This window comes from Meleagris gallopavo, chromosome 4 (assembly GCF_905368555.1).
Source record: "Meleagris gallopavo chromosome 4, MGAL_WU_HG_1.1, whole genome shotgun sequence".
In the NCBI taxonomy this organism is placed as follows: Eukaryota; Metazoa; Chordata; class Aves; order Galliformes; family Phasianidae; genus Meleagris; species Meleagris gallopavo.
In genome coordinates, this window is record NC_139407.1 from 68,749,056 (window position 1) to 68,769,818 (window position 20,763).

The following is a 20,763-nucleotide window of genomic DNA, read 5'->3' on the forward strand; positions in this document are numbered from 1 at the left end:
GCTGCTGGTATCTTTCTGCAATCGAAACAAGGTTAATTAATTAATTTAATTAATTACCCAAGCTAGAGACTGGGTCTAAGGAAAAAGTATTTTTGGCCCTGGAGGCAACCAGGGTCAGTCTGGCTGGGGCTCTGAGCAGCTGATGGAGCTGTGGGTATCCCTGTTCACTGCAGAGGAGTGGGACCAGAGGGCCTTTAAGAGTCTCTTCCAACCCAAACCATTCTGTGATCCCAGCACTAACTGAGATGTCACTTGGGTGTATACAAGTGTCACTTGGGAATCACAGAATCGCAGAATCACAGAAACACCAAGGTTGGAAAAGACCGTCAAGATCATCCAACCATCCACTTATCACCAATAGTTCTCACTAAACCATGTCCTTCAACACAAAATCCAAACGTTCCTTGAACACCTCCAGGCTTGGTGACTCCACCATCTCCATGGGCAGCCCGTTCCAGTGCTTGACCACTCTTTCAGAGAAGAAGTATTTCCTAACATCCAGCCTATATCGCCCCTGGTGCAGCTTGAAGCCATTCCCTCTAGTCCTATCACCAGTGATACGAGAGAAGAGGCTGACCCCCAGCTCACTATAACCTCCCTCCAGGTATTTACAGAGAGCAAACCCTGAGCCCATGTTCTGCCATTTGCCCTGGTTGTGTGAGGAGATCCTGAGGCTCACTCATCATCACAGGCTGGAGAGCCTATAGCATGTGAAGGAAACTGCGTACAGATTGGGGCCCCTCACTGTAAGAAAGGCATTTGGAGTGTGTCCAGGGAAGGGCAGCAGAGATGTAAAGGATCTGGAGCACAGATCTTATGGGGAGCAGCTGAGAGGATGGGATGGTTGAGCGTGGAGGAAGATCAGGGGAGACCTCATGGCTGTGCACAACAGCCTGAAGGAGGCTGGGGTGAGATGGGGTCAGCCTCTGTTCCCAGCTAACAGCGATAGGATGAGAGGTGACAAGGGCAACAAAGATGGTGAGGGGTCTGGAGCACAGGCCATATGAGGAGTGGCTGAAGGAGCAGGGATTGTTCAGACTGTAGAAGAGGAGGCTCAGGGGAGACCTTATTGCTCTCTGTAACTACCTGAAGAGAGGTTGTAGTGAGCTGGTGGTCGGCCTCTTCTCTCGTGTCACTGGTGATAGAACTAGAGGGAATGGCTTCAAGCTGCACCAGGGGCGATATAGGCTGGATGTTAGGAAATATTACTGCTCCAAAAAAGTGGTCAGGCACTGGAATGGGCTGCCCAGGAAGGTGGTGGAGTCACCGAGCCTGGTGGTGTTCAAGGAACGTTTGGATTTTGTGCTGGGGGACATGGTTTAGTGAGAACTATTGCTGATAGGTGGATGGTTGGATGATCTTGATGGTCTTTTCCAACCTTGGTGTTTCTGTGATTCTTTTCCTGTGATAGCCTCAAGCTGTGCCAGGGGAGGGTCAGGTTGGATATTTGGAGGAATTCCTTCCCCAATGGAGCAGTCAGGAAGCAGCAAAGACTGCACAGGAGCGGTGGGGATCACCAGAGGTAGCCCAGAACTGCAGGGATCTCACAGAAGGCACGGCGGGTGGGCAGGCTGGGCCTGGGAACCCGAGAGCTCTTTTCACAGAATCACAGAATGGCCAGGATTGGAAGGGACCTCAAGGATCATCAAGCTCCAACCTCCTGTCACATGCAGGGCCACCAACCTCCACATTTCATACCAGACCAGGTTGTCCAGGGCCCCATCCAATCTGGCCTTGAACACTTCCAGGGATGGGGCATCCACAACCTCTCTAGGCAGTTGTTCCAGCACCTCACCACTCTCATAATAAAGAATTTCCCCCGGTATACAACCTAAATCTTCCCTCCCTCAACTTCAAACCATTTCCCCTCATCCTGCATTTATCAACCCTTTCAAAGAGTTGATTTCAAAATGAAAACACACCATCACCACCACCAAACCTAAAACTTTATTTTGACATTTATTTCTTTTTTTCCCCTTCAACCTCGAGGGCTCGGGAAAACGACTCCCAATGACGGGACACCCAACTTCCCCCGCCCCCCCCAATCGCCTCAGTTGAGGTGAGAGGCGGGAGCAGCGCCCGCCGCGCTGTGACGTCATCGCCCGCGGCCCGGCGGCGCCTCCCGGCTGCGCGCTCCCCCTCCCCCCGCCCCCCCCTTCTCGTCCCCGCCACCTCCTCGCGGCCACCGTAGCGGCGGAACCCCCCCCCTCCTCCCCCCCTCCCTCCGCACTCGCCGGCCACCGTCCCGGGGAGGAGGCGCCGCGGCGGCGGATGGTCCGCGTCGTCCCGCCGCCCCCCGGCCGCCCCTCCTCCCGCAGTCGACGGCGGCGGCGTCGGCGGCAGATGGCGCGGGAGCGCGGGGCGCGGCGGGGCCCGGGCTGGCGTGGAGGGAGGCCGAGACGTTTGCTTTTGGCTCTGCTCTTATTGCTGTTACCCGCCGTGCCGGGGCTCGGGCCCGCCGCCGCCGCTGCCGCCGAAGAGAAAGAAGAGGATGGGGGAACGGCGAAAGAATGCGACAAACCGTGCGCTAACGGCGGGCGGTGCCAACCGGGCAGCGGGCAGTGCGAGTGTCAGCCCGGTTGGGTGGGCGATCAGTGCCAGCATTGCGGCGGACGCTTCAGGTGAGGTCGGGGAAGGGGTTGAGGGGGGGTAACGAGGAGTGACGGGTTGCGAGGAGGCCGTTCGTGGGCTCTCAGAGGAGTGACGGGGTGTGAGGGGGGGTAAGGCACAAAGAGCCCATGTGGGGACTGACCGGGAGGTGTTGTGGTGTGAGGAGCAAATATTGGGGCTCGGAAAGGGAGGGGAGGCTGTTTGAGGGCTCAGGAGGAGGTCTGAGGGCTGGGTGTGGGTCTTCCAAGGCTCAGTGAGCAGGCTAGTGTGTTTGCAAGGAGCTGGGAGCACGTTTAGAGGCTTCCAAAGTGCTGTGAGAAGTGGGTTTGGGGGCTCCCTTTCCCAAGGAGCAGATGATGGGGGTTCACAAGTCGTAGGAAATAGAACTGGGGGGTTTGCAGAAGAGTGATAGGGTGTAAGAGCTGGGTTTTAACACTTTCAAGTTGCAAGGAGCCGATCTACGGGCTCACAATGGGGTGGCAGGGGTGTGAGGAACCCATCTGGGGGTTCACAGAGATGGTGAACCTCTGAGTTTGGTTGTGGAATGCATGAGGGTAACGGGGAAGAGAGACAGACCCCGGCTGGGGTGTAGGTGTAGGGTTGGTAGTACTGTTAGAATGGGGATATTAGAGGCTTGGGTGTTCCCAGCTGGGTCTGGGAGCAGTGGGAAGTGGGTACAGGGCTATGGGGAGAAGTGGGAGATGGTAGCAGTGGATTGGGAGCGATTGGGTTTGCTTTGTGTTGGGGCTGGAGAAAGAGTGAGGTTGGGCTGATTGATGGGAGAAACGTAGTGGGGGGATTGGGGCTGTATGGGAGATGGATGGAGTAGGGGCAGGATTTAGCTAGCAGCAGGTTGCGGTGGGGTAGGAAGGTGTAAGGCTGAGGGGGGGGATGGCACAGGGGGCGATGCAGCTTTTAGGGTGGGTAATAGTAGTGCTGGTTCTTGGGGAGGGACAGGGGAGCAGTGGATTGGTTCGTGTGGGGAGAGGTCAGAGCTGAACCAACAGCACTGGGATTGGTGTGCAGGGTTTGCCTCTAGGCTGGATCATTTTTGGTGGAGGATATAAGGCTAAAAAGTGGTTCTTGGCAAAGCAGCCATGTGTGCTTTCAGACAGCGTGCATGCGTGTGTATATGATGCTGAGGAATGCCTGTGGTGTGATCTCTGGGTTGTACTGTGCTGGTACAGCAATGTTGAGACAGTTTATGTTGGTGATGGCATGCTGAATTGGGCTGTGTCTGTTCCACAGTGTGCCAGATTGGAAATCCATGCAGAAATAGGTTGGGAGTGCACCCTGGCTTCACTTACATTTGCAGCAGAAGCGTCTGTAAGATGGTTACCTGCTTAGCTTTTATCAGTGTGTGTCTGCATGTGTTGGGTGAATTCTCAGCAGGGTTGATTCTTGGGGAAGAAGGAAATGAAAATGTTATCCTGAGCAGCGCTGCCTTCTGGGGGAGCTCCTATGGAAAGCACCATCCGCTCTCTGGTGATGCTTAATGTAAATTCGGGGAAAGAACAGCTGTGTGCACAAGGAAAAACACTTTGTATCTTGAGAAGTTGAGGTTCATAAAGATACCTATAATTTATTTTTTTTTTCTGATTTATATTTTTATTTACATGGGATGGATGTGTGATGCAGCTGATCATAAAGGGATTTTCCAAGGAAACTCTGGAAGCTGAAAGCTTCCTTTTGAATGTTTATAGCCCGCATCGTGATAAGTATTTCCCTCTCATCTAGAGAGCTTTTTGAGATAGCTACTTATGCCTTAGCTTCCTCGAGCACTTGAGGATATTTGTAAGTTGAAGGGGACCAAATCTGAATAGAGGCAGAGCAACGTGAAGTGCTGCTGGGTAACAAAAGAGCTGGTAGACGTGAGCTGCAGACTGCTTTTGTCTGTTTTGGTGAAGCTCCTTGTTGTTCCTTCACACACATCTCAGTGTGAAATTTCCACTGAAAATACCAGCCCGTGTTCTTCTCTCCATCTGCTTCATTTACCTGTTCAGTTGTTGGTTTGTGAAACGAAGTTCCTTGTCATGTTTTTAGACTTTGAGCCCTGAGAAAAGTGCCAGCGAAGGTTTCTCAGCAGCGCTCAGAGCTTTGCAGCCACTGCTCGTGTGTATTGAGCTTACCTTTTCCTCTGTCAGAAATGGCATTGCAGCTTTTCTTTCATTTTTAATTAATTTTTGTGGTTGCTAAGAGCTTGGCTTTAAAAGATTTGCTTATTAGATGCTGCAGGTAGGAATAGGAAGTATGAGGGCAGGTGAAAATTACTTTGTAAGCGTGGCATATTCCACATGCTTATCTGCATGACTGTGAATTGTAATTAAATTCGGCGTGTTAATCACTATGTTCTTTATCTAGATGTTTGTGATGACTGTATCTGGGGTCTTGGCTGGTTTATGTTGCGTGCCAGAGCTGTCATGACACATAGGCTGTGCTGCACCCTCACTTCTTCCTATGTTAGCAGCTGGAACCTCGTGGCTTCATGCTGCTTCCCATGAACAGTCTACACACTGAGAGCAAGTCTTTGTAGTTACAGTGTGGTTAGAAATAAGGTTAGCAATCCAAGGGTGGACTGCTTTCTTTCTTTCTTTCTCAAACCCTGCGAAGGGGAGATCGCTTGCAATGCAGTGCTGGGGATGTGTTTCTGGTCTTTCTGAGGTTATGCAGTGTGCTGTGACTGCTGGAAAGTGATGTGGGAGAAGGTCACCTGCATATGGTTGTGTTTGGTGGTAGTTTGTAGCTGGAGGAGGCTCAGGGGAGACCTCATCACTCCCTGTTGAATTTAAATGAGGTTGGAGTGAGGTGGGGGTCGGCCTCTTCTCTCTGGTAAGAGTGATAGAATGAGAGGTGATGGCCTTAATTGTGCCAGGGGCACCAAAACTAACTAAAAAACCACTAAAGGAACGCTTGGGCATTGGCACAGCTGCCCAGAGTGTGGTGGGGTCACTGCGACCCACCAGAACTGTGAGGATGTGGCACTGAGGGACGTGGTCAGTGGGCATGATGGGGTGGGTTGGGGTTGGGCTTGGTGAGCTTAGAGGTCGTTTCCAACCTTAACGATTCTATGATTCATGGTGTACTTGGGTGTGTGTAAGATTGAGGTTTGAATTAGATGTCCCTCTTCAGGATGAGGAAGCAGTCACCTGAGTTTGTCAAAGGCAGAGCCCGGAAGGTTTCACATAATGTGAAGTCTTCTTGTTCAAGAGGTAAAACCCAGGCTCTGTGATGCTGCTGTAGATGGCTTTATTGGCTAGAGGTTGTATTCAGGGTTCTTGCCTTCTGGAAAGGTAACTGTGCCGATTGTGTCTTAGAATCAGAGTCATTAAGGTTGGAGAAGACCTCTAAAATTCCCAACCCATCCCCAATCATGGCCATAACCACGTCCTTCAGTGCAATAACTCCATGGTTCCTGTCGACCTCCAGGGTCAAATACTCCACTGCTGGGCAATCTGATGTATGGTTTTAGTTGGAAATGTGAACAGATTATATTTTGAGTTTAGCATCAGATAGCAAATGTTTCCAGAAAACTGAGTTTTGTGTGCAAGAGGGTTCTTCTCCTTCCCTGGTAAAACTTGTTTGATTTTTGGGGTGGGAGATGGAAAATGCAAAGCAATGCTTAGCAGTGGAACAGAACAAGGGAAGGAAAATATCAGATATGAGCGTATCTTTTAAATGGCCTTTTTATTAATTTAATGGAGGCAGTTACAGGCTGCTGATTGAACGTTATGAAGGAGTCTGCGGTAAGGCTGTTTCCTTGGCCAAAGAATATTACAGAGAAGAGGGATTTTATCTGCAGAAGATTTGGGGTAAATCATCACCTAAGAGAGTTGCAAGCTGGCAGAGAACTGTCACAGTTCCCCTTGTTCAATAAATGGGAACTTTGGTCGAAAGCTGGTACGCAGAACTGCTTTCTTTACAGAGCTACCTGATGCAGTTCAGAGCCTTAGGAAAGTCAGAAAGCAGCTTAATAAATTAGAGGATGTTGGCAATTTGAATCAAATCACTTTAAGTGCTGAAATTAGATTTGGGTGCTGCATTTGTTCCTGATCCCAATTCCATTCTCTCTTATCATTGTGCTTGAAAATGATTTTCTCTTTCACGTTGCTGAGATTTTACTACGGTTGGTCAGAGAACAAAGACTCCTATGTGAAATAATGCTGTATTTTTGACAAAATATCCAAGTGCTTTTGCACTCTGCTGAATGGCCAATGTTGTGCATTGATGCACAGGTTTTCTTTTGCCTCTTGTGAGGCCCCATCTGGAGTACTGTGTCCAGACTTGGAGCCCCCAGTACAAGAAAGATGCAGAGCTCTTAAAACAAGTCCAGAGGAGGGCCACTAAGATGGTCAGAGGGCTGGAGCACCTCTCCTGTGAGGAAAGGTTAAGGGAACTGGGCTTGTTTGGCTTAGAGAAGAGAAGGCTGTGGGGAGACCTCATTGTGGCCTTCCAGTACTTGAAGGGAGCGTATGAACAGGGGAGGGGGAACAGCTGTTTGTGAGGGTGGATGGTGATAGGACAAGGGGGAATGGTTTTAAACTGAGACAGGAGAGGTTTAGGTTAGATTTTAGGAGGAAATTTTTCACCCAGAGGGTGGTGGAGCACTGGAACAGGTTGCCCAAGGAGGTCGTGGATGCCCATCCCTGGAGGCATCCAAGGCCAGGCTGGATGTGGCTCTGGGCAGCCTGGTCTGCTGGTTGGTGTCCCTGCACATAGCAGGGGGTTGGAACTGGATGATCATTGTGGTCCTTTTCAACCCAGGCCATTCTATGATTTAGATGTTTGCAGTATGCTCACTTCTGACTGAAATAACAAGGAGGCAACAGCAGAAAACACAGGCTGGAAGAAAGACAGTGCAGTGCACGTTGCATCCACTGTCCTCTCTGCTTCAAGCACATCAGATGTTGTCACCGTGGATTGCAGGTTGTTGGAACCATCGAGCAGCTCACAGCACAACCCAGGAGCAATGGGAGCAGTATCTGCTTGCCAACTGCTGAGCACTGAGAGCTCCAGGACAGGCACAGGTAGAGCATCACATCCATGTGCCACCCAATTCCAGCAGCACACCGCTGCCCCCCACCTGCCTGTAGGGATTTCCTTAGCACATGGGGCATTTCTATCCCATTTCTCTTTCAATATCACCCCGCCAACTGAGTCAGTTTAGCAGAAGTTGTCTGATGCTGCTCTGGGTTCTTTCCATTATTTCACAATCTGTTTTTTATTTCGTCGCAGTTCCAAAATAGACCCACAACCCAACTGGGTGTTTGTTACCATCTTAAACAATTTACAGTTAACGTAAATGTGTGGCAGATCTCTCCTTCCTGGCTTTTTTTCTCTGCACTTTTAAAAGCTTGAGCTTACTGTGCGTAACGTCTGCGTCGATGATGATCCACACTGAAAACCCACTATCTATCTATTGAGATAATGCTGCTGCCGACCAAACTGCTGCATTTCTGCATTAGTTTATGATCCCCTTGGGTGGTGTTCTCCTAAGCAATCAGTTTCCTTCAAGGAATTCTTTTTTCCAGTTTGAAGTTCCAAGCTCAGCACTTGGAATTAGCTCCTTGATCTGGTGGAGCTTTGCTTTCTTTGTGCACTCAAGGTTTACTTTACAAACAGTTCTTTAGGAGCTCTTAATTCGTGCTTACTAAACCTCAGTGAAAAACTACAGTAAAAATGCAAAGAAACAGGATTGAGAATTACTTGATTTGGTGAGGAAAGTGGTTTTGGAGGAGGAGCAAGCCTCTGCAAACTGGAGTTTGCCCAAAGAAGAAGGAGCACAACCATTTTATTCATAGAATCATAGAATGATTTGGGTTGGAAAGGACCACAACAGTCATCAGGTTTCAACTCCCCTGCTGTGTGCAGGGTCTCCAGCCACCAGACCAGGCTGCCCAGAGCCACATATTCCACAATATTCCAGTACTTTGTTCTTGCATTGCTGTGTGCTGAAGTCTGCCCACATAATCTCCACAGTGTCTTGAAAGCAGAGTGGAAAACCTGATAATCAATAATACAGCACAGGACAGACAAGATCATTTGCTATTGCGCATGGCTTTGACTCCAATAGTCACAAAGCTACTGAAGTGCTCAAGCGTTGGTGATGTATGGTTGTTGCTTCCTGCTTTTGTTCCCTTGCTTTGTTTGTGGCAGATTCTCAAGGAGTTCCTTTGGATTTGAGACCTCTGCTAACGTGTTTTTCTCCCTTTGCTTAAAGTAAATGTTTATTTGATATCTCTCTGGGCAAATGGAGACTCAGGTTGCCAAAAGGATTTCAGTGGCTGTGTTGCATGCACAGGATTCAGGCATGATTCTGACTTCTAAAACCTTTATTCCTTGGGGATTCTGACTTCCAAAACCTTTATTCCTTGGGATTCTCAGAAGGAACTGGACCCATCATGGTTGTGAAATGGAAAGGGATGGCGAAGGGACCTGAGCTGCACACCAAGCAGTCCCGATGTAAAATCCCAGAAGCTAAAATTAGTGTGTCAGAACAGTGGAGGGCTTTTAGAAGACTGCTTCAAACGAAATGCACTTAGAATTTGGGGCTGGTCGTGTGGAATGTGCTAAGAGGGATTTGAATGGCAGCTGATGGGCTGAGTGATGTTCCTCGTAAGGAAGGGCAGCTGGCTGCTAGACCACATGGGATGAAGTACATGAGGGTGCCCTGCATCTCATCAATGTGCCTGCTGCCCGTTGTGCCTTGATAGGGTAAAACTGCAGTGTCACCAGGGTCTGAATTGTCAGTTCTCTGAAAGTACAGAATCGGATCTCCCTTGATGTGAGGATGATAGTGCCAGCTGAGGTTTTCCAACATGTAAGGCGATGATGATGATTTTCTCCTGCTGGGTTTGTAGCTGCATACACCACACCCATCATCTCGGATGAGCTTAATGGGTGTCACAGAAGTACATACCAGCACTGTTGCTCTAGGTAGGTAAGGAGAGCATTACACAGTCCATTGAGGGGGAGAATGATTTGCACCGCTGCTCAGCACTGTGCAGGGTGTGCAAATGCAGAGATGACAATCCCACTTCTCCTACTCTTTGCGTTCTCTCTGTGTCTCTCACTTTCCAGGAACCTTAGTTTTCTGTTTGCTAGCTTCTCTGCTCTGAGAGGACACATAAGAAGCATGGCAACGGTAGGAGAAACACCCTTTGGAAGAGTTTCTTATTAGTCGGTGTTTGTATTGCATGAAAATTTAATATCTGCCTCTGAGGTTGTGCTTGTCTGCTGTGAGAAGCTCAGCACAGACAAATTAGCATTCCTATAAACTCATTTAACGCACTTAAATGCGGAAGGCCAGGACTATTTTTTCCATTCAGAAAATTTAGCCTGGATTTAATATTATTTCATTGTCATAGAATCACAGAACGGCCTGGGTTGAAAGGGACCACAGTGCTCATCCAGTTCCAACCCCCTGCTGTGTGCAGGGTCACCAACCAGCAGCCCAGGCTGCCCAGAGCCACATCCAGCCTGGCCTTGAATGCCTGCAGGGATGGGGCATCCACCACCTCCTTGGGCAACCTGTTCCAGTGCTTCACCACCCTCTGAGTGAAAAACCTCCTAATATCCAACCTAAACCTCCCCTGTCTCAGTTTAAAACCATTCCCTCTTGTCCTATCAAGAGGAAAGAGTAACCATGCCTCCAATCCCTACACTTGGAAAGTGATGTTATTTTTTTCCTCCTGCTGTTGTTCCTCCCGTTAGTATTGCCACAAAGAAATGGCACTGCAGCACATTCTGCTTTGGCGAGTTGCTGCTGATGTAAGGTATGGCTGCGCTCAGTGTTGGGTTTTTTTCAGTGTCTTTGTGCACCCGGTGTTATATCCTTCCTTTCACAGCTCTGCAGAGCTCTCAGCATTGCTCTGATGGTGCTGTCACCGGATTCTTTGCATGTGATTGCCTTATCTGGAGAAAATCTATGCCTGAGGTTCGCTTTGCACACAGGTTTTGGATTTCAGTGTTTGCCATGATCAAGAATGTGTTTGCGTTTTCTAAAACAAACTTTCCAAGACAGCTTTGTGAGAACCTTTCGGTAGCACCGTGCAGCACGTTTGCTGTCAAAGTTGTGCACCCGCCTGTTTAATGATTAATTTACGACGCTGGTACCTATTAATGCAGGCCAGAGGGTGTGGTGTGAATTTTAGAGCCATCTCAGTGCTCGGGATCTCCAATATCTGCTGTTGTTACACAGCTGTGATCCTTATTTTTTGCAAACTGAGATAAGGAAGGGGCGTAATGATGAGGTCAGTTGCTTGTAGCTTTTCTTTTTCTGTAGAAAAAGCTGAAGCTAAGTTTCTTGTTGTGCAAGATATACTCTGTACTTCCAAATGCCTTTATTTATAGTTGGTTCTTGCATGCCTGACAGTCTGTTAGTGCACTTTTGTCAACTGATTGATTTATAGCATCCAACCACATAGCAGGGAGGTCTTTTAACGCGGGTCAGTCGGTGGCTGCTTCTCACAAGCACAGGTTGCAGAGATCCTTTCAAGTTGCTGTTTTTCATTTTGAGAACGGCACTGGGGGTTCAACTACTGGAGTATGAATCATTTTGAGGAGGTGTTGAAGTCGTTCAAAGTCAAAAACAAGACTTCTTTCCTATGCACAGTTCCTCTGAAATGTCCATTCTGACACTGCTGGTAATGTTGGGTGGTTTGTTGTTACTTGTTTTTTTTTTGTGGTTGTTGCTTTGTTGTTATGTTGTTTTGTCTTGTTGGTTGTTGTTTTTTTTTTTCCTAACAGTGAATGTGCTGATATTTTATTACCACGTTTTGAACTTGTGGTATAAATTCAGACAAAAAAATCCAACCTCATTACTTAGTAGTGTCCAAGTGTGAATTCTTGCATTGTTTGCTGCTGTTCTCAGTAACCTGAACTGTTCAAGACTTCATGTGCAGGCACTTGTGATGTAGATACGTGTGTGATTCCATAATGGCATAACTCACACTTTGCACGGGTTTGATATGAAGGGATGGGGAGTTGGTGAAAGTTGGGAATATGAGGACCAGCTGGTAAAGGTGGAAGGGCTTCCATTATAAGAGGTCATGGCTTTAAGGTGCACCACGAGAGCTTCAGGTTGAATATTAGGAATAATTGCTTCTCTGAAAGAGAGGTCAGGCACTGACACAGGCTGCACAGGGACATAGGGGAGTCACCATCCCTGGAGATGTCCAAGAGCTGAGGAGATGTGGCACTGAGGAATGTGGTCAGTGGGCCTGATGGGGTGGCTTGGGGTTGGACTTGGTGATCTCAGTGGTCTTTTCCAGCCTTAACAATTCTATGAATAGCACCTACAGAAAGGTGAAATGGAGTGAGTGGACTTTAGCCCTGAAAAGGCAAGGAGAATGAATAGAGTCCCAATCTAATTTGGCACATCGGTTGGTTTTATAGAGTGCATGAGCTATTATGAAATTTTGGTAAGATTTAGCCCTCAGTGGGCTGGCTTCTGTTCTGTCCTACTTGTGAGGCCTGCACTGAGCTCAGCTGCAGCGGAGATGGGAAATAGGTGTGAAAATGTGGGCTGCCCTTTGTCATAGCTACCCATGAATGCAATGCAAAGATGCTTAGTCTTCATATTGTGTGAGCTGTGGGATTCCCCTCGGAAATGAACTGGTGTGGGTTACCCAGAGACGTGGTTGATGCCCCATCCCTGGAGACTTTCAAGGCATGGCTGGATCAAGCCCTGGGCATCCTGATCTAGCTGTGCTGTCCCTGTTAATTGCAGGGGAGTTGGACTGGCTGGCCTTCAGAGCTCCCTTCTAACTCTAAAGGATTCTATGATTCTGTTGCAGTCGGCAGTGGTGTTTCATTTCCTCTTCAGTTCTGCCAAAACCAGAAGTGCCACCGTTCCAGATGATCTGTTTTGTTTAGAAAACACGCAGGGTGTAGTTTGAGCATCCATAGGATGCAGTTGCCTCGAGAACAACTGACCGCACAGCTTTAGCAGTAGAGCAGAACTACAGCTCATCTAATCTTCTTGGTGTACTTTCCCTATCTATGAAAGAAGGATGAGCTATTTATAGGTTCAGAAGATGTTCTGATGATGATGTTATTCTCACGGAAATGTGAAGGTTTAAAAGCACGTTGTAGTGGGGTTTGCATGGCAAGTGATATTCAGCTTTTGCCTATTGAGACAATTATGCTGCCCTACGGAAGAAATGTGGTTAATATTGCTATAAATACTCCTAAATCAGCGTCACTGAGCCTTATGAAAAAGGATGGTCTATGTTAAAAGGGAAGAAGTTTAAATGTGATCTTAATTCCTCTATTCAGCTCTGAGAGGAATTTGTCATGTGGAATTTAAAGAGGAAAAAGTCCCAATGTGAAAGTCGTGTTATCTGATCAGAGCTGATCGAGGCATCAGAGCATCTTTTGTGCCTGAGGTTTGCTGCTCTCAGTACAAGATGGGTGTGTATGAGAGCAGCGTGCGTGAAATGAGATGCTGTGTTGAAGAAATGATCCATTTTCTTACAGCCTGAAACCTGCTGGTCTTTCAGCATCTCAAGGCACGTAGGGCTGAAACAACTAGGACAAGAGGTAATAGCCTTAAGCTGCACCATGGGAGGCTCAGGTTGGATGTTAGGGATAATTTCTTCTCAGAAAGCAGTCAGGCACTGGCACAGCTGCCCAGGGAATGATGGAGTCACTGTCCCTGGAGGTGTTCAGGAACCATGGAGATGTGGCACTGAGGGACGTGGTTAGTGAGCATGGTGGATGGATTGGGGTTGGACTTGGGGATCTTAGTGCTCTCTTCCAACCTTAATAATTCTATAATTCTATCATGAGTGCAGGCATGAAGGCAGAAGGCACCCTATGCAGATGTATACTTGGCCTCCTCGAGCAGCAAGCTGGGTGTTGGTTTACCAGGACTGGGGAGATCTTGCTGGACCCCCCTAAACCTGATATCTCCATCAAGCCACATCCTATGAGGCTGGAGGGACCCCCACGGAGGCTGAGGGAGGGAAGTAGTTCCTTTTTTTTTCTTTTTTTTTTCTGTAAGTTGAGGAATTGTAGTTCATCATCCTGTGAAATCAGCATAGCTACTAGGCTAAAAACATAGGCTGTGCCATGGGACTCACGGTGTGTAACTGCTGGGATCCAAGTATTTTTCCTGTTCACGTCTTGTAACCTTTGCATTCCTCCCCAGTCTGCAGGTCTTTGTGCAGCCTTCCAAGAAGGATCAGTGGTTCTGATCTCCAGACAAAGCATTTGAGCTTTTCCTTATGTATTGTGAGGAGCAGAGCAGGTTGCTCTGCCTCTTGTCTTACAGACCCACTGCAGCTTGGAAATGGTAGGGAGTGTCCCCCTGTTCTCTAAAGACCCTATATCTGTAATGTTACCTGGAAGAGATGTTTCTCTATTGTGGCAGAAGTCAGCTCTCAGAAATGGTTTGTTTGCTCTTGTTGTGTGTGTGTTGAAGTACACAGTGGACACGATGAGGATGGGTCTACGGTTGGACTTAATGATCTTAGAATCATAAAGGTTGGAGAAAACCTCTAAGATTTCTGTTTAACCCCTAATTGTATACATTTCTTTGACTGCTTTAACCTTATGTACCTTATTTAACCTTCCTTTTAGGAGCAAGTTTTTCATTAGAAGGTGGTGACACACTGGAACAGGTTGCCCAAGGAGGTTGTGGATGCCCCATCCCTGCAGGCATTCAAGGCCAGGCTGGATGTGGCTCTGGGCAGCCAGGGCTGCTGGTTGGTGACCCTGCACACAGCAGGGGGTTGAAACCAGATGAACATTGTGGTCTCTTTCAACCCAGGCCATTCTACGATTCTATGATGGAGTTCTGGGCGTCAGATCTGCAAAAGGTTGGACTTCTCATAGCTGAGCTTCTTGGCCTCCTCTTTGAAGCTGTGAGTGCAGGCTGGTTACATCCCTCTGCCTCATGAGACTGCAGCACTGGCATTGCTTATTCCTGTAGTGTCTTATAGCACAGCAGCTTTACAAATGGTGTGGCCAGAAGCTACAAATTTGCACTGAAAAATTAGGGATAGCCAGGTGAAGGCCACTTGCCGTCAATACTGGAGGAAATGCACTGCTGTGAATGGTTTCTGTGGTATCTGTCTCACATCTGAAGAAGAAAAGCTTCTCATTTCGAGGCTAGCAAGTGACACGGAGAATTTTTATGTTCTAATTTACACATGTAAAGGTGCTGTATGTAATAAACAGAGAGTGCTGGAACCCCTGTGGGAGTCTGAGCTGTTGATAGGCTGAGGATTTACAGCAGGTTGGGATTGGGACTTGGCACAAATTGCTTTTACTTTAATCTCCAGTTAAATAAAAAAATGATAGCTATGATTTTAATGGGGTTATAACATGTATACATCCAGTGACCTTCTGGCAGGTCGACAGAGGCTCTCCTTTCTGCTAATGACTTAGAGTAGAAATCACTTGATAGCAAAGAAAACTTTCCATAAGCCTTTTCTCTTGGCCAGAAATAACTCAAATATTTAGGAAAAGTTTTCAAAAGCAAAATCTGGAAAACTATGGCCCTGATTAGTCTAGTTTTGCTGTAACAGCTGTGTAGGCTGAGAATAGGAGGAGTTACAACTTTCTAATGTCTTTTGTTGTTAGCAGTTATCTTCAGGTTGGATATTAGGAAACATTTCTTCTCACAGAGTGTTGATGCATTAGCACAGCTGCCCAAAGAGTGGTGGAGTCACCATCCCTGGAGGTGTGGAGATGTGGCACTGAGGGCCATGGTCAGTGGGTCTGATGGAATGGGTTGGTCTTGGGGATCCTGGAGGTCTTTTCCAGCCTTAATGATTCTGTGATCTTCACTTGTCTTGTGTATGAAACACTTGTAACGTAGTACGATTGCCCAGGAGTGGACTCAAAATAATAATTGTGTAGGTCACTTCATGTTCCTTCAGTGTGTAATGTCATAGAATCATAGAATGGCCTGGGTTGAAAAGGACCACAATGATCACCTGGTTTCAACCCCTCTGCTATGTGCAGGGTCACCAACCAGCAGACCAGGCTGCCCAGAGCCACATCCAGCCTGGCCTTGAATGCATCCTTGAATGTGCTGGTTAAGTAAAGGGAGGACATTTAGGAAGGAAAGAAGACCAGGTCAGTGCGAGTTCCAAAGCAGTTTCAGTATATAATGGCAAGTATCTTCTTGTCCTAATCTTGTGAACAAAAGTCTGTTTGTAGAGTAAAATACCTACAAGGCATGTTTGCTGTCACTGATGCTGTTTGAGGCATTCCCTTACACGTGCAATAAACTAAACCAACGCTTTCCATTTGAAACGTTTTCAAATTAAACCATGCTTATCATCTAAAAATACAACTGCAGTGCTGCTGGGAGCTGCCTTTGGAGGAGCACTACCCATGGATGGTTTGGGAGATGACCACGCTAAGGAAAGCACCAGGAATTTGAGGTGGCACAAGTTAGATGATGTCAGTATGCTGACGCAACCTTATTTCAGGTCATCCTCAGGAATATTTCTTCTGCAGCTCAGCAGCTGCAGGTGGAGCCAAAGGGAGCACAGCATCCATCTCTGCTGTCTTTGCATCCCAGTGATATCAACAGCAAACCTGTGGCAGCAAATCACAGCAAGGCTGAAAGCATGGAAAAGGAAAACCCCGTGCATTCCCATGTCTGTTCCTCTCCAGTTGTGGTTTGTACCCTCATTTCTTCTTTTTTTTTTCTTTTATTTTTTTTCAATGAAGATTCGGTTAAGCAGGGTATGGCACGTTTCCCTTTCCGAGTGAATTAAAGTGAGATGGAATTACAGGATTGATTTATGAACTGGTTAATTGATTCAGCACAGCCAGTGCTTTGCAGCCCTTGTGGACTGAGCCTTCTCAAGCAAATCAGTGCCGTGGCTGACTCAGTCTGCAGCTGATAATTGAGAGCCTTTTCCATATCCTGTTCAGTGGAATGCAAGAACCCTTTCCCAAGGCTCCAAAGTTAGGTTGCAAAGCTCATCATGAGCATTGGAGATGAGAATGTGGCACGTCTGCACACATATCGTATTACTTATTTGTACTGAGGGAGTATGTAGGAGTCCTAGTCATAACATTTGGATTGTGTTTCCCCTAAAATAGGCTGTGTTGTAAGTTGTCTCGATTATTTGTAGCAATGAGATTCACGTTCACTGGTTCAAATAAAATGTTCTGCTTTTTTCATTGCTACTCTTTTGTCTTACCGCCTTGGTTATGTTTTCAGAAGTTATGTTGTATTCTGTCTCTCATTAATTCACTTTTAAAATCTCTTCTTTACGTCAGCATTACCAGATTTTGCCCTTGGGCAAACATACTCGTAATTTTTTAAGAGCAGTTTTAAAGAATTACAAGAGTGAGGAGCTGGTCATAGAAAGTAATGTTAGGTGAGTCTTCAGAGTGCAGAATCGCATTGTACTGTCTGAAAATTTCTGTTCAGGTGACCTTAGGGACATGGTTTGGTAGGTCTGGCAGTGATGGATTCATGGTGGAACAACTGTTTATGAGGGTGGATAGTGACAGGACAACAGAATCACAGAATTGTAGGGGTTGGAAGGGACCTCTAGAGACCATCGAGACCAACCCCCCTGCCAAAGCAGGTTCCCTACACCAGGTTGCACAGGTAGGCGTCCAGGCAAGACTTGAATATCTCCAGAGAAGGAGACTCCACAACCCCCCTGGGCAGCCTGTTCCAGTGCTCCGTCACCCTCACCGTGAAGAAGTTCTTATACACATTCGTGCGAAACTTCCTATGCTGCAGCTGATGTCCGTTTCCCCTCGTCCTGTCTCCACGTACCACTGAAAAGAGACTGGCCTCACCGCTATGGCCGCCACACCTCAGATATTTATAAACCTGGATCAGGTCCCCTCTCAGTCTTCTTTTCTCAAGGCTAAACAGACCCAGTTCACTTAGCCTTTCTTCGTAAGGGAGATGCTCCAGGCCCTTCACCATCTTTGTGGCCCTCCGCTGGACTCTTTCCAAGAGTTCCCTGTCTTTTTTGAACTGGGGAGCCCAGAACTGGACACAGTACTCCAGATGAGGCCTTACCAGGGCAGAGTAGAGGGGGAGGATCACCTCCCTCGACCTGCTGGACACGCTCTTCTTAATGCACCCCAGAATGCCATTGGCCTTTTTAGCCACGAGGGCACACTGCTGGCTCATGGCCAACCTGTCGTCCACCAGGACGCCCAGGTCCCTCTCTGCAGAGCTCCTCTCCAGCAGCTCATCCCCCAGCCTGTATTGGTGCATGCAATTATTCCTCCCTAGGTATAAGACCCTACACTTGCTTTTGTTGAACCTCATCCGGTTTCTTACTGCCCAGCTCTCCAGCCTATCCAGGTCTCGCTGAATGGCAGCACAGCCTTCAGGCGTGTCAGCCAATCCTCCCAACTTCGTATCATCAGCAAACTTGCTGAGGGTGGCCACTATCCCCTCATCAAGGTCATTGATGAAGATGTTGAACAAGACCGGACCCAACACAGACCCCTGGGGGATACCACTGGTCACAGGTCTCCAGCCAGACTCTGCACCACCAACGACGACCCTCTGCGCTCTGCCAGCCAGCCAGTTCTCAACCCACCTCACTGTCCACTCATCTATCCCACACTTCCTCAGCTTTGTTATAAGGATGTCGTGGGAGACAGTATCAAACGCCTTTCTAAAATCAAGGTAGATTACATCTACCGCTCTTCCCCCATCCACCCAGCATGTGACAGCATCATAGAAGGCCACCAGGTTGGTCGAGCACGACCTCCCCTTGGTGAACCCATGCTGACTACTCCTGATAACCTCCTTTTCTCCCAGTTGTCTGGAGATTGTATCCAGCACAAGCTGTTCCATCACCTTTCCAGGGACAGAGGTGAGGCTGACAGGCCTATAATTATCCGGATCTTCCTTCTTGCCCTTTTTGAAGACTGGAGTGACATTGGCTATCCTCCAGTCTTCAGGGACCTCCCCTGCTGTCCAAGACCTCTCAAAAATGATGGAGAGCGGTTCGGCAATGAGCTCCGCCAGCTCCCTCAGCACACGTGGATGCACCCCATCAGGTCCCATGGACTTGTGGACCTTAGTACTGCCTAGGCGCTCACGCACATCCTCTTTCCTGACTAAAGGGAAGTCTCCAATTCCCCAGACCCTCTCCCTAACCTCCAGGGTGTGGGATTCCTGCGGGAGAGCCTTTTCACTGAGGACGGAAGTAAAGAAGGCATTCAGTATCTCTGCCTTCTCAGCATCCCCCATTACGAGAACCCCCCCCTCACTTAGTAAGGGGCCCACATTCTCTCTAGTTTTCCTTTTGCTGTTAACATACTTGAAGAAGCCTTTTTTATTATCCTTTATCACTTTAGCTAGATTCAATTCCAAACGGGCTTTAGCCTTCCTCGTCGCATCCCTGCAGGCCCTGACTACCTTCCTATATTCTTCCCAAGTGGTCAGACCCTTTTTCCACATTTCATGGACCTTCTTCTTTCCTTTGAGCTTGCGCATGAGCTCCTTGCTCATACACACAGGTCTCCTGCCACCTTTTCCCGATTTCTTGCTCACAGGGACGCACCGATCCTGAGCTTGGAAGAAGAGCTGTTTAAATGCTGACCAGCTCTCAGAGGCCCCCTTACCTTCTAACACCCGAGCCCAAGGGATAGCTCCAAGTAGGTCCCGGAAGAGATCGAAGTTGGCTCTCCTAAAGTCCAGGGTAGCAATCCTACTTATTGCTTTGCTTTTTCCACTCAGGATCTTGAACTTCACCATCTCGTGATCACTACAACCCAAACTGCCCCCAACCTTTACTTCCTTAGCAAGTCCATCCCTGTTGGTGAGAATAAGGTCCAATAACACCCCTCCCTGCGTCGGTTCCTCCACCACCTGCATCAGAAAGTTGTCTTCAATGCACTGCAAGAACCGTCTGGACCATGCGTGCCTGACCATGTTGGTCGTCCAGCAAATATCTGGATAATTGAAGTCCCCCATAAGCACCAGTGCCTGGGAACGCGACGCTACATCCAGTTGCTTTTGGAAGGCCTCATCAGCCTCCTCATCCTGATCAGGGGGCCTGTAGTATACCCCCACAACAGTGTCACCCTTACCAGCCTGCCCCTTGATTCTCACCCATAAGCTCTCCACTGCTACATCACTCTCCCCCAAGTGAAGTTCAATACATTCTAGCTGCTCTCTCACATAAAGAGCAACTCCACCACCCCGCCTAGCCAGCCGATCTTTCCTAAAAAGCACATAGCCCTCCATGACAACATTCCAGTCATGCGAGCTGTCCCACCACGTCTCCGTGATCGCAATGAAATCATGACCTCGCGATCGCACACAGAACTCCAGCTCTTCCTGTTTATTCCCCATGCTACGTGCATTAGTATACAGGCACTTAAGAGAAGCAGCATCCCTCCACCCCTCTCCAAGCCTTTGAACTCCACTGTCTCCACCCATCAAGTTCTGTTTGGAGCCTCGAACTGCCCCTCAGTCCCAGCTGTCCTCATTTTGTCCCCTTCCCCCTTCATACCTACTTTAAACACCTGTCAATAAGTCCCGCCAGTTCCTCAGCTAGAACCCTCTTTCCCCATAGAGACAGGCTGCATCCATCTGCAGCCATCATGCCAGGTGCCGAGTAAATTGCCCCATGATCAAAAAAACCAAAACTCCTGCGTTTGCACCAACTCCTAAGCCATTTGTTCAAGAGATGGGTTTTTAGGTTCATCCCAGTATCGTTTCCTGCCACTGAAGGTACAAATGTAATAACCACCTGCACACCTGTTCCTTCAACTACCCGCCCCAGTCGCCTGAAGTCATCTTTGATAGCCTTCAGGCTTTTCTTACCAACTTCTTCACTGCCAGCCTGTACTATCAATAGTGGATAGTAGTCAGAAGGGCAGATCAGTCTGGGAAGTCTCCTAGCAATGTCTCTGACTCGTGCCCCAGGGAGGCAGCACACCTCTCTGCGGGTAGGGTCGGGCCGGCATATAGGGCCTTCAGTTCCTTGCAGCAGGGAGTCGCCTATGACAACCACCCTTCTATCCTTCCGGGTGGAGGAAGTCTTGAGGCGTGGGGTTGACTGCTTCCCCCGAGGCACCCTCACGGGTGGGCCTCCCTCCACACCTGCACACACCTCTCCCTCGGGTTCCAGGGCCTCAAATCTATTCCGCAGAGGCACCTGGGAAGCCGAGCATGGTCTGGGGGGGGGACGCCCACAA

General features: G+C 48.3%; 1 protein-coding gene and 1 long non-coding RNA gene across 4 annotated transcripts in view; one reads left to right on the top strand and one right to left on the bottom strand.

Annotated features, from left to right (window-relative positions):
- Positions 1 to 2,195: 2,195 nt before the first annotated feature.
- Positions 2,196 to 20,763, top strand: part of ATRN (attractin) — a 151,755-nt gene continuing 133,187 nt past the window's right edge. For 2 of the 3 annotated variants that reach the window (XM_085223754.1, XM_085223756.1), the window contains exon 1: positions 2,203 to 2,621. In XM_085223754.1, the coding sequence (XP_085079880.1) occupies positions 2,272 to 2,621 (350 nt within the window). In that variant the 5' untranslated portion in view covers positions 2,203 to 2,271. Of the gene's footprint in view, positions 2,622 to 20,763 lie in introns of all 3 variants that reach the window. The other variant, XM_085223755.1, reaches the window with a different exon arrangement.
- On the bottom strand, positions 17,160 to 19,543 carry LOC146544554 (uncharacterized). The gene is made up of 3 exons (XR_014883270.1): positions 19,349 to 19,543; positions 19,183 to 19,247; positions 17,160 to 17,367 (listed from the first exon to the last, which is right to left on the bottom strand). It is a non-coding gene; the product is annotated as an uncharacterized LOC146544554 (long non-coding RNA).